Source organism: Mus pahari, chromosome 5, assembly GCF_900095145.1.
Source record: "Mus pahari chromosome 5, PAHARI_EIJ_v1.1, whole genome shotgun sequence".
Classification (NCBI taxonomy): domain Eukaryota; kingdom Metazoa; phylum Chordata; class Mammalia; order Rodentia; family Muridae; genus Mus; species Mus pahari.
The window spans coordinates 39,360,113-39,374,214 of NC_034594.1; the positions used below are offsets into that span (position 1 = coordinate 39,360,113).

General features: G+C 37.1%; 1 protein-coding gene across 1 annotated transcript in view; it reads left to right on the forward strand.

Annotated features, from left to right (window-relative positions):
- The window catches only part of Nbeal1 (neurobeachin like 1), a 162,006-nt gene that overhangs the window by 36,533 nt on the left and 111,371 nt on the right, over positions 1–14,102 (forward strand). The window contains exons 8-9 of the mRNA XM_021198528.2: positions 7,487–7,572; positions 13,304–13,610. Coding sequence (XP_021054187.1) covers positions 7,487–7,572; positions 13,304–13,610 — 393 coding nt within the window. The remainder of the gene's footprint in view (positions 1–7,486; positions 7,573–13,303; positions 13,611–14,102) is intronic.

Here is a 14,102-nt window from a genome sequence, read left to right on the forward strand (position 1 = left end):
GAGTTGGAATTTTGATAGGGATTGCATTGAATCTGTAGATTGCTTTCCGCAGGATAGCCATTTTCACCATGGTGATCCTGCCAATCCATGAGCATGGGAGATCTTTCCATCTTCTGAGATCTTTGATTTCTTTCTTCAGAGACTTGAAGTTCTTATCATACAGATCTTTCACTTCTTTAGTTAGAGTCACACCAAGGTATTTTACATTATTTGTGACTATTGTGAAGATCGCTTGGGCAGTCTGCTAGGGACCATAGGGCTTGTCTGCCCAATCCGCGCCCTAGGTGACCCAGTGCTGGTGCAGACCAGAAGGGACTTGTGCCCCTGGTCAGGCCGGTTCTCTGCTTCCCTAGTGCTGTCTCAGGTCCTGTGTGCAATTGGATTGGAGCAGAAGTTGTGTTCCACTCACCAGTGATCCTAAGATCCCGTGGGCAGTCCTCTAGGGACTGTGTGGGTGTCCACCTACTCCGTGCCCTAGGTGACCCGATGCTGGCGCAGACCGGAAGGGGTACAGTTACTTTTTTTTTTTTTTTTTTTTAAATCATTTGTAATTTAGAATTAAGAGAAATTCCCTGAGCTATATAATTTATGGCGTCCTAAATATATGTAATAAGAATTTTAATATACTAAAAAGACATTCTCTGAATCTGTAGATGGAATAAAAACTTTTAAGCAGTAAAAATTCAAGAATCACTAGAGATGCACTGAATCATATTTCAGTCATCCCATAGTGATGCTGGATACTGGTCACCTCCTCCTCGGGAAGCTGGTGTAGGAATACCAACAAAAACACAGAGAACAAAGAAAATACATTTACAGACTTTTGAAGAGAGGGTCTTTTTGTTTAGAAGTTTAGTGATGATACTAGCTAGAATATCAGGCATTTCAGAGTGACTTTGGTAACTGTCCTGTTCTACATGTGATTTCTACTTGTTTGCAGCTCTCCAAAGATAAAAAAACAAAGTTGTGGTTGATTTCTACAGGGGCACAATCAGTTGTCTAATGAAAGCTAAATGGTTATACGTATGAAATTAGCAGGATAATCTGAAATTTTACTTTTGACCCTGTATTCGGAAATCTTAGACTGTACTTGCAAGTTCATCCTAAGGGCAGCAAAGATGCCAGGATAGTGCCTTAGAGCCATGAAGTGCCATTAGGAGCTGACCCGTGTCTCAGTAACAAGCCATTCTCATGGGTCAGTGGCAGTAATATTTTGACATAAACTGAAAGATCCATCCTAGATATATATAACAGCAGGTGTGGATCTGTTGTTCTTAGGATTAAATGGCTTTCTGACTTATACAGCTTTTGTTATTCATCCATTTTTCTTTATCTCAGATTTGAAAATTTCCTGATGACTTGATTAGTTTTTTACTATGAGAGGACTGCTGGAAAGACAGGGCTAGTGTGTTCCAGCACTGCTGTCCTTGTCTCATGCTTTGAACACACTTGGCTTGCTTTTTTGATTTCAAAAAGTTACTAAAGTTACTAAACGTTACTGAGTTACTAAAGCATTAGAGAAACCCTATCTAGCAACCAGGTTTAAGGTTAAAGAACTAACTGTGGCAAAATCAATGTATTATGGTAGTGGACTCTAGTCATCGCCTTGAAGAGGAGTATGTACTGTAGAAGTTCACAAGTAGTATGGATGAATAAAAACATCCATAGACCCACTTTTATTTTTATTGGCATGAGCATAGTTTGGACCCATATGAATAACAATTTTTATTTTTTAATTTTTGGTTTTAAAAAATTAGATCTAGTTATTTTATGTGACTGTTTTACCTGTATGTATGTATGTATGTATGTATGTGCACTGCATATGTGCCTGGTACCTGTTGGAGGTCATTAGAGGACATCAGATCTTTTGGAAATGAAATTAAAGATGATTGTAAACCGTAGTGGGGGTGCTTGGAATCAAATCCAGGCCCTCTGCAAGAGCAATATGCTTTTAACCATAGAGCTGTCTCTCTAGCCTGAAGAGAACTAATTATTATCTTGGATATAAAAAGACAAGGACTGGCCAGAGCTAAGTACAGATAACAAGGCGTAGATAGCTTCTTCTGAAACTTTTTTTTGTTATTATTGAGAATTACATGCACATATACAATGAAATATTAATTTACCCCCTTTTTCCTTCAACAACAACTACTACTTCAAAGCACACCCTTCACAACTCTCTCTCTCTCTCTCTCTCTCTCTCTCTCTCTCTCTCTCTCTCTCTCTCTCTGTAATAAACTCTCTCCAGTTACTGTGTCCCATGTGTGCATGATAGCAAACTCATTCACTGGAGCACAGGAATCCTACCAGTAGCCACATTCTCATAGAATAAATGATTCTCCTTCCCAGGTAGTCCTCTGGCATCTACATCTGTGCCGTAACAAACACGTGCCCCTCCCCCCCCCCCCCCCCCCCCCCCAACACACCCACAAAAAAGGAAGAGAGGGAGGGGGGGGGGGGGGGGGAGGGAGGGAGGGAAAAAGCGAGCGAGCCAGTAAATTGTTGGCCCTAAGGTTTCTCCAAGTAAATTCATATGAACACTTTTCCCCATTGAAAAACAGCTTAGGCAGCCTCCATAACCCTTAAGCAGTCTCTGTAACCTGTGATTTTTTTTTTTTTTTTCTGAGACAAGGGTTTCTCTGTGTAGCCCTGGCTGTCCTGGAACTCACTTTGTAGACCAGGCTGGCCTTGAACTCAGAAATCCGCCTGCCTCTGCCTTCCAAGTGCTGGATTAAAGGCATGTGCCACCACTGCCTGGCACCTGTGATTTTTATAACCTTGTTGGAATGTGTTGGTTAGACTGGGCTTCCTCTTCAGTGAACAGATCTACATATAGAAAAGGGCATTGACAAGTCACCTGTGAAGGGGTTAAGACAAAAGCTATTGTAGGAGGAGGGCTATTGATAATCTTGCCCTTCGGATAAGCTGAGTATACTGGCATAATGTTTTAAAAATAACCTTACAGCTTGATGAAAATCTCCCACCATTTTAGAAGAATAAGGCCTCTAATTGTCATGAAGATAGCTTCAAATTCCCAGAGATTTGGGTATATACTGAGTGATTTGGGAAGCAAATAAAGGCACATTGCTATTTTAAGAGCTCTTGAGAAGCCAAATGGAGGAATATTTTCCAGAAAGAGGGCTTCAGCTACTTTAGTGGCCCTTTCAGGTTGAGTTGGAAGGCCTCTGTCCTTGGCAAGGATCACCAAGCTCCAGTAAGGGACAGTTCATTGCCTGTTTGGCTGCTGCATCTCCTCTGTTGCTTTCCTAAGGTTTCTTTCTGACTTATTTGATAGCCCTTTAATGGATTGCTGCTATTTCAGCCAGCAGCTATATTGTTTCTAATGAATCTGAAATCCATAATTGATGAAACTATTTTTAGCAGTAGGGTAAATTCTTCCAGAGGGCAGTGTGTGTATGCATTACCATAACAGTCAGTATACATAGTTGCCCATTTGCCCTGGTTAAGTAACAGTGCAAATTAGCCTGCTCTTATAACCAGCTATGCTGATTTCTGGGTGGCAGAGATTAGGCTTCTGTGATATCTGTAAGGGGAAAAATAACAACTGGTTTATTCTTCATTTCTCACACAGGAACTTGTGTCAGTGAACCATATTAAGTCTGTGAACTTTGAATAAGGTAAACCATACTTAGGAAGGAAATAAAGTAGAGGAGTTGAGGTGGAGCACTGTTACAAAAAATGTTTCAGTTACCAAGTAGCCAAGTTTGGTAACATAAAAGAAGAATATCTAAACCACTGGGAGATTTCAGTTTTAGTAGAAAGGTTGTTTGCTGTAAAGTATAAGAAGGCAGTGGATAGCTCAAGTAAATTCAAAGGGATTTTCTATTAAGAGAGCTATGACAGCTACTATTTTTGTTGTTTTGTTTGTTTTTGTTTTTGTTTGGTTGGTTCCTGGAACCATGGTATCTCTACAAAGTTCTGGCTGTCCTAGAACTGAGTATATCAGGTTGGCCTTGAACTCACAGAATCTAGCTGCATCTGCCTTCTAAGTGCTGGGATTAGAGACTATAGCTCCTATTCTGATATATCCTGTCAACCCTTGGGCAACTGAGCCAATTTTGATAAATATCCTATAAGCAGATAGATAGCTTTGACTTAGGACTTAATTGAGAACTCCAGGGTTATACCCTGCTATTTGGTAACACACAATTTAAAAGGTCTGCCAGGTTGGGGTAACCCTCAAAGACCAAGCCCTGAGTAAAGCTTTTACTTTATCATAAGACTTCTCTTGTTCTTATTCCCATGAAGGAGAACTTGGTTGCTTCCTTTTAGTGATTCATTTAGATGCTTATCTAAAAGGCCATACATAGAAACCCAAAGTCTATAGTAGCCAGTTAGTTTCCCAAAGGCCCTAAGCTGTTTTCTAGTGGTAGGATTAAGAAGGATCTGAATGGCTTTGATAGATCAGTGCGCTGAGTCATATGACTCTCGGATATGGTACTTACATATATTCTGTGACCCAGGACATTGAAAGGCTGTGTTAGATGATTTAGGGTCTCAAATGATTCCAATTTGTTGACATATCCAAAACTTTATAGATAGAAGCTAGTGGAACATAGTAGGCCCATTTCTGTCCACCAGGCCAATCAAGGTATTGAATTATCTGTTTCGGTATCATACATTGTCTTCAAAACTTGTTTGATTTGATGTTTATTGACTTCGACTTTGAAATAGAAGTCATATTACCTTGGTTTTTTTTTGTTTGTTGTTGATTTTTTTTTTTTTTTTAATGGTTGACTTAGTTGGGGGATATTTATAGGGGTGAAGTGACCATACTGATTTGCTCTGGAACATCTCTGAAGACATTGAGGTTGACTTGGGGAGGGATGCATGCTTTGAATATTCAAAAGTAGGTGTCTTTGGAGCTTTTTGTGTGTGACTTTCAAAATTCCTTTCTTCTTTTTCATCGCCTTTGGATAGGACAGGGCTTTTTTTTCTACTTTTGGTACAATATTCATATAAAAGGTTTTCAGATAACTTTATTTTGATAATAATAGTTAGAAAACATGCTCTTTTTGTTTGTAATAATAGTTAGAAAACATGTTCTTTTTGTTTGTTTGTTTTGTTCTTGTTTTTTGGTATCAAAATGTTCATCCCTATCTGAAATAATATTTGTTGTATGTTTTGCCAGACATTAATACAACTAGTCTTAGCATACTTTAAAAAATTAAAAAAAAAATCTCTGTTGTTATATGTTGCACATAGCTGCATGCATGTGACATCAGAGGAAGGTAGTTGGTCTACCTGTGAATGCTGATGTTGCGTTTAGGCAAGCAGGCTTGGCAGCAGTTGACTTTGCCTGCTGATTCATCTCACTGCCCTTCCTAACGAACTTAAGATTAGACAATATTTGGTATGTATTTTTTATATCCTTTATACTATTTCTTTTCTTATATTTTATTTATACATGTGGTTGAATGAAACACTCACCTTATGTCATAGTGTAAGATTATAAGACAGTTCTACTTACCCATCTTTGGAGGGTTTTTTTTTTTTTGCCTTACTGTGGAATTTTATATTATCTTGTGAGGATTGTTACTCAGACACAAACCAAGTACAACATGTATTTTTGGAGCATTTTGTATAATTTTCTCCATTCCAGTATTCCATTTTGCAGATTTCAGTTGCTTTACTTATATTTATTTCTGGTCCCTAAACTGGTCTTTTGGACCACTCTCTGCAGTAATTCTGAAAGTATCCCTAAAACAAGTCTGAAGTGATCCTTGAGCTCAGCTTCTTTGCCACCTTCTATATATCAGAGTTTCCTGACCTGATTTCTGGGACCTATTTTGGCCATTTTATACTGTTTAAAACAGGAAAGCATGTGTATGACAGTTATTCCAACATAGTTGTAATGGCTTCATTTTTTTAATTACAATTTTCTATTAGAACACTTTATAGCTCTATTTGGCAGTGGTGTGTATGAGGTTTGATCTTTGTCATTCTGTTGTGTAAGATGTAATAAAGGCAAACAGCATTTATTACAGGATTGTAAAAAGAAAAGACAGACAAGGGCTGGGCAGATGGCTCAGTCACTAAAGTACTTGCTGTGCAAACATGAGGACCTACACCGTAGCACATGCCTGTAATTCCAGTGTTCTGGAGCATCACATACATGCACATGAACTTATTAACACCTCTCCCAAAATCGGTGTGGAACAACAGTTTGTCAGTAGAGTACTGGGTAATGCAAACTGGGGATAGAGATCAAGGAAGATTGGTTAAAGAAATGCTCATCATGATTTAATTTTGTGCTTTGGTAATAAAGATGAATAAGGTAGATTATCTGTCAAATTATGGTAATATCCATAATAAATTTAAAACCTAAAAGCATGTTCAGGACAGTTAACTTTCTATATCTATGAGTTTCACATATCTAGACCTGTAGCTTGGAATCATGTAGTGGGAAAGACATTGCATCTATACATGCCTAGACTTTTTCTTGTTTTCACCTCCTAAACAGTGCCGTGTTACAGTTATTTACATACCTTTTACATCATTTTAGATAGCTTCCGTAATCTAGAATGGTTTAACATATATGGGAGGGTTGGTATAGGCTCCAAGCAAATTCTGCATCGTTTTACTCAGGGACTTGAACAAACCCATGGCTGTTTGTATTCTGAGGTGAGGCTCCTGGAACCAATGACCCCTGAATTCCTGAGAAAGACTGTATATTATGTAGCTCCTTTTTTCTTTAAAAAATAATTTTTTAAGGTGGAGAATGTTGGTATATTCAGGACTAGGTCAAAGGGAAACTTTTCTTGTTTTGTTTTTCTGCCTTAATTTTTCTTTGACATGTAGCATTTAAAAATAGCAAAAAGGGGCTGGTGAGATGACTCAGTGGGTAAGAGCACCCGACTGCTCTTCCGAAGGTCTGGAGTTCAAATCCCAGCAACCGCATGGTGGCTCATAACCATCTGTAACAAGATCTGACTCCCTCTTCTGGAGTGTCTGAAGACAGCTACAGTGTACTTACATATAATAAATAAATAAATAAATAAATAAATAAAATAAAAAAAATAAAAATAGCAAAAAGTTTTATTATGCTAAAACACTTATAGGTGCTAGAAGTTGAGAAATTGATTCTTGGAGTTGATTTAGTAAATCTTTTTATTTAACTCTTCTATTTTGTAATTCATTAAAGGGTCAGTTGCTAAAACAAAAAGAAGTGAATTTAATTTAGGAGTGGGGGTAAGTTCTTGTTCTGCCACTTAGTAACTATGTCACTTTAGATGAGGTAATAACTTACAGTAGCTCATTCATAATGGGACAAGATGTCCTTATATGGATTACTATGGGAATTAAATGAAACATAACAAATGTTTGTCAGCCTTTCCTTTCAACAGATTTTTTAGCCTTTTTGCATATAGGTCTTTATGTGTCAATTTCAAGCATTCCTTAGACATGAATTGTGTTCTGAAATAGAAATCTTATTTATTTGTTTATTTGTGTATTATATTCACAGAATGTTTTCAGGAAAGTGAACATCTCAAGGAAAGTCTTAAGTGTTGCTTATTGCATCTCTTTGGAGCCATTGTAGCCGGTGGGCAGGTGAGGACAGTGTTGAAGTTAATGTATAGTAGTTAACAGCACAAAAGTCTCTCCATGGATTTACTTAATGTAGTCTGTGTCTTTATAACTCGATGCTTCATATAACTTTTAAATTTATATTTTGTTTGAAACTAAACTTCTTAAAATCTTCATTAAAAACTTAAGTAACATTAGCACTGACAGTATTACTGGATGAATAGATTGGACAAATTTTGGTAATTTAAGTTCTTATCTCTTTTGGATTTTAGTTACTAGTTATTATTTTAAAGTATAGAGGAAATCAGCCTTATAGGCGTGAAGAAATAAAATTCTAGCCAGTTTGATTTTCAGAGTTATAAATTTAGTCACTCTGTTGCCTATTTGCACTTATCAAATATATTTATATAACTAATTATGCATGTTCCAGCAATCCCAACTAATTTCATTTGCAGAATCGCATTTCTAGTTTTTCTGTGTTTGGTGTCTTAAAAAGTATGTTTCTGACATGCTGAGTACAACCACTAGTTGCCAACAGGCTAATAATGATAATTCAGAGAGAACATTGTATATGCTTTCTTAAACCATATAGTTTAAATGAGAAATTCTTTACCCTTTATGTACACTTTGTGTTGGATAACCCTTTTGGAATTTGATAAAGTCCCTTATTTGAATTTAAATGTCTAAAGTAAAATACATATCATAAAAGACAAACTAATTTGAAATTTGCTGAAATGTTAAGAAAACAAATTTATGACATTGTGCATGTGTGGTTTAGTTTATTTGTTTGTTTTGTTTGTTTGTTTGTTTGTTTGAGACAGGGTTTCTCTGTCTAACAGCCCTGACTGTCCTGAAGCTCGATTTGTAGACCAGGTTGACCTCAAACTCACAGAGATCCACCTGCCTCTGCCTTCTGAGTGCTAGGATTAAAGGGGTGAGCCACTGTGCCTGGCACTTGTGTGAATGTTTTTATGTGGTCCTGAGATTGAATTTGTGGCCTCATACATGATATAGACAGATACTCATGCCATTGAGCTATACTCCAATCCCACTATGGCTTTTCCTAATGTATAAAACAGCAGGGCACAGCAGTGAGTAAGGCATGTGCTACAGAGCTTTAGTCAAAGCTGTGCAGGAAGTTGACAGGAGTCCTTGAGCCTAGGAGTTTGAAAGAACAGGATATCTGACCTATGAAGGGCCAACATTTGATAGGCTATGCAGGGTCCTGTTATATCATAACAGTTATAGTAATAATATAGTACATAGAATTTTTATTCATGACAGAATGGCAAGTATTGCTTACATTGTTGTGTTTTGTTTACATTTAAATTTGAAAGAAATACTAAATTTCAAAGAGTCTACTGCAAATAAAGAAATATGTTTTTATTCAAGTTTATAGATTCTTTGAATTCCTGCCTTCCCCCCTTTCTTTCCAATCTTCTTTCTTCTTTTTCTTTTCTAAAACTTTCTTGTTGTTGTTCTTTTGAGACAGAGTTTCTTCTGTGTAGCACCCCTGACTGTCCTGTAACTGGCTCTGTAGACCAGGCTGGCCTGGAACTCACAAAGATCTGACTGTCTCTGCATCTCCAGTGCTGGGTTTAAAGGTGTATGCCACTGTCTTAGTTAGGGTTTTATTGCTGTGAACAGAAACCATGACCAAGGAAATTCTTGTAAGGATGACATTTAATTGGGACTGGCTTACAGGTTCAGAGATTCAGTCCATTATCATCAAGGCAGGAGCGTGGCAGCATCCAGGCAGGCATGGGGCTGGAGAAGCTTGAGAGTTCCACCTCTTGTTCTGAAGGCAGCTAGCAGAAGACTGGCTTCCAGGCAGCTAGTACAAGCATATTAAAGCCCACGTCCACAGTGACACACCTCTCCAACAAGGCTGCACCTCCTAATAGTGGCATTCCCTGGGCCAAGCATAAACAAACTTTCACAGCCACCATGTCTGGATTCCCCTTCTTTTCTTTCTCTGTCTTCCTGTTTTGAAATAGTAGTCTTTTATTTTACATGGAACATTCTTGTACATATAGTAAGTTACATGTTTAGATTATAATTTTATTTAAAAACCTAGAATTCTTGAAACTTTAATTTCATTTAAATACAAAACTTCATTGATATTGTGCATATTACCTGATCACTTTGGATATTTAGAACTAGTCTTGTCTGTGTTTAGTAAGGCATCTTGGAGACGATATTTAGATACTTCTACACTTGAGAGCTCTCACAAGGCTCTTTTTTTTTTTTTTTTTTATGCCAGTAAGAACTTTTAGTTATATATCAACAGGTGTTCCTTATCTTCTAGCAGGTGATGAGAAGTCCTTATAATCTACCAGGAAGCCCAAGTAGGGACACTGGATACTGGGTTACAGTTTATTGTTTTGTTTGGAGACTTAAGAGGCTACTGTTTTATTCTCAAGTAAATGCGTAAACCGATGATTTGATATATTTATGTGTAATCCCTTCCCTTTTTTGCCTCTAAGATTGTATTTTGGGATAGGAATTAACTATGTAACCCTATGCTGGCCTTGAACATAGGATCCTCCTGCCTCTCGTGAAGGCTGGGATTCCAGACACATACTTTTGTGCCAGATTAACTGATTCCTTTTAATTAATGTATCTAATGTATCTAGTGTGTTTTCTAGTATGTAAATCCAGTCCAAGATTGGGTTTCCTACTGCTGAAAATCTCTCCCCATGTTTTCTATTCTTGTTTGTATCTATATTATTATACTATTCTTTTAATGGTCTTCACATCCAGTTCATATTCATACCTATCTCTTTTATAGTTGCTAAAATTTCTTTCTCTGGTTTATTTATTCTGTCCCCTTTTAGAATCCAGTGTCTCTATTTGACTTCCCGGTTGGTTTTGTGGACTTCTCTTGATCCTAATTGAAATAATATAGGAAATATAGAACAGTTGTCTATATTTTACTTTCTGGTGTCTTTGTTTGTTCCTTTGTTTGTTTTCTTCTTCCGAGACAGATTTCTTTGTGTAGCCTTGGCTGTTCTAGAACTAACTCTGTAGACTAGGCTAGCCTCAAACTCACAGAGGTCCGCCTGCCTCTGCTTCTCAAAATGCTGGGATTAAAGGCTTGTGTCACCACTAGCTGGCCTTACTTCTGCTTTACATCTGCCTTATCACTTTGCTGTATTAACTGATTTTCTTCTTTTGGATTGTTATCTCACAATTTTCATAACCTTTTATCACCATTGTGTATAGGAATTGACAGGTATACATGAAAAAATAAGAATGGTATTGCCATTGACCGAGGGAAAACCTATTTGAATCTCTTTCACCTTTGAGTATTTAGAGACATATTCCTGTTAGAACCCATGGGTTATGAAGCTCAAAGATAATTCTGTGATGAACACTTACTATGAAAAATAAAAGATACCAGAGATTCAATTTATTGTTTTATGTATAAAAACTTCTCAGAATCTTTGTGATGAGTAAGTCAGCTAAACTTACTGAAATCAGAAGGCTGCTTGCTGGGTGTTAGGTTAGGGTAAGGCAATCTTAGTTGACTTTCAAGTCAACTTGATGATATAAAAATGATCCTACCATAAAAGAAAAAAAGTCCAATGACAGGTGTTTTCCAAAGCACTGTGCTGGAATTTTCCATTGACACATTTGTCTTTTAGATCTGTGGCTATACATAAGAGAACCTGTCATGTTTTGTTAAGAGTAAGGACATGGGTTGACCTAGCTTTGAATCTGTGTCCATTACACAGAGGTCGAGCTCAGAAAAATTATTTGTCTTTTAATTTACTTATTTATAATATGGAAACAGTGACATTTACAGAATAGTTGTAAGGACTAAAGGACACATAATCAAGTTAAAACAATGAACAAAGTACTCTGTACTTATAAAAACTAAGGGAGTTAAAATTGTATCCAATTTTTGATTTGCTGTATAATAATGAAATACAATCTTAATTTAGTTTCTTTTATCTTTGGAAAAAACCCTGCAGTTGTGGAATTGTAGGTGTTGCTTAGTGAGGCCGTGCATACAGCATGTGGCAGCCCTGGGTTCAGCCCCTAGCACTTGGGGGGGGAAAGAAAGAAAGTAAAAAGGTAGTCAACAGCTTGGAGGGAAGGTGTTGGATCTAGGCTCTGCAGGGACTCTTGATTCCTTCTGAAGGTCAGTTTGTTAGTAGCTGCTGGAGTTTTGACCATAGTGTTATCATTTGGAACACAAAACTGGGGTCATGAAGGAGAACTAAGAAACAGGCCATCACTCTCATTTCCTCTTCCTCCCTCCCTCATCCTTCCCCTTTTAAAGAAAAGTCTCACTGTATAGCCTTGCCTGGCTTGGAACTCATTTATAGATTGGGCTAGCCTCGAAACCATGGAAATTTGTGTGCCTCTGCATCTCAGGTGCTGGGATTAGAGATGTGTACCACTGCATCTGCTCAGTCCTTCTGTGTGTCCTTTACTAAACCCCCGTCATTGAGACTGTGAAAGGGACAGACATGTCTAGGTGATAAAACTCAATTCCTGGGCCTTTTTATCAGCAGGTGTAGTAGGCAATATGATTTTTAGTCTTGGTAGCCATGTATCCAGGAAAACATCACAGATTCTAGTAAAGATTTTAGGGGAGATTGAATACTGAGTGTGATATCAGTACTTTTCTTCCATAATATTATTTATTGCCTATTATTGGTAATAATGAGATCAAGTTACCTACAGACTATTGCACAATTATGTTTGTTAATTAGATTTGTTTTTCTCCTGCATGACTGTACAGTAAACTTAGGGATTCTCATATGCTAGACATTGTACTTTATACACCAGCTTTGAACCCTTTTTTTCCCACAATTGAATTTCGAGGTCTCACTGAATCAGCTACACTATTCCTGAACTCACCTTGTAGCCCACACAAGAATTGAACTTTTTAGTCCTCTTTCCTTAACTTCAGAAAATAGCAGGGATTATAGGCCTGTACTCTCAGGCCTGACTTCACTATATTTCAACAACAACCACTTGCTTAATATAAAAAGTTTCAAAAATGTTTGTAGAATCAGTTAATTTTATATAACTAAGTTATTTGAGACATGAATTTACCTGTAAATAGCAAAACCTAAAAGAAGTTAAGTGAAGTTGGTAATTTTTTTTTTTTTCAAGATAGGGTTTCTCTGTGTATCCCTGTCTGTCCTGGAACTCACTCTGTAAACCAGGATGGCCTCTGCCTCCTGAGTGCTGGGATTAAAGGTGTGCACCACCATACCTGGCTGAAATTGATGTTTTAAAATTCCTGGTTAAGAAATTTAAATGCAGGTAGTAGGTGCAGAAACTGAGAACTGTTCATCGGCCAAGACCCTTTGAGTATCCTGTTTTACCCTCTGTTCTCTGTCTACTCTTTAATTCTTGGGTTTTATGTTTTCTAATGTAAAGGTGGCTCCAAGCATTGGGTTTGCTCTCCAGGCTCAGGATGGACAGGGAGAAAAGAAAGATCCCCATTTCATTTTTTTTTTTTAAATAGCCTTTTCATGACCTTTGTCCTCTTTCCGAGCAGAACTATCTCAACATGTTACTTTTAGCTGCAAAGGATGGAAAGTGAATTTCAGATTAGTAGTGAGCAAAGTAAGACTTAGATATGGGTAAAATTTGCATTGTCTATTGAGAATATGTTATCAATTAATATCTTTATGTTCATTTATTTAAAAGAAGTTACTCATAGGTGTACTAAGTTTTTTATTGTAAATGTGTAAAACTTTAATTTTATCTTTTATTGTTTTTAATGTTTCAGAGGAATGCTTTGCAAGCAATTTCTCCAGCCACCATGGAAGTTCTTATGCGAGTTTTGTCTGATTGTGATTCATGGGAAGAAGGAGATCCTGAGGAAGTGGGTAGAAAGAGAGAACTAACTCTGAAATGCCTTACACAAGTGGTGCATATCCTTCTCACTAGCAGCTCTGACCAGCGTCAGGTGGAAACCAGTACCATACTGGAGAACTATTTTAAGTTGCTTAATTCTGATCACTCAGCTTTACCTAAGCAGGGGAGGTCCAGGCGGTGGGAAAGCCAGTTCATAGCTCTTCAGATTAAGATGCTCAGTAAGTATTCATTTTAGTTTCCCCTCAGTTTATATTTGCTTTCTTATTCAGTTTCTTTTGAAATACAAGTCTATTGTATTTACAGTGTTGACTTTTTAGTTCAGGTAATGAATATTGAGATTTTTGACTTCCAAATAATTAGTATGAAATTGATTTGTTTAGATTTTTACTTTATCAAGGGAAAATCTTGTTTATATTCTTTTTTGAAGTCTATTCCATTAAGTGTCTCTGCTAAAACAAAATCAGTTATGACTAAAATTGTCAGGAAGTAGAGGTTTGAAAAGGTAACATTTGTAGTTTTTGCTATGATAAAGTTAACTTGGTAAATGCCTCTAACATTTCTGTTCTTTAGGACATATCATCTAGTCATAGAGGTCCCTTGTGTTGTTGTTGTTTCTTCTTCTTCTTCTTCTTCTTCTTCTTCTTCTTCTTCTTCTTCTTCTTCTTCTTCTTCTTCTTCTTCTTCTTCTTCTTCTTCTTCTTCTTCTTCTT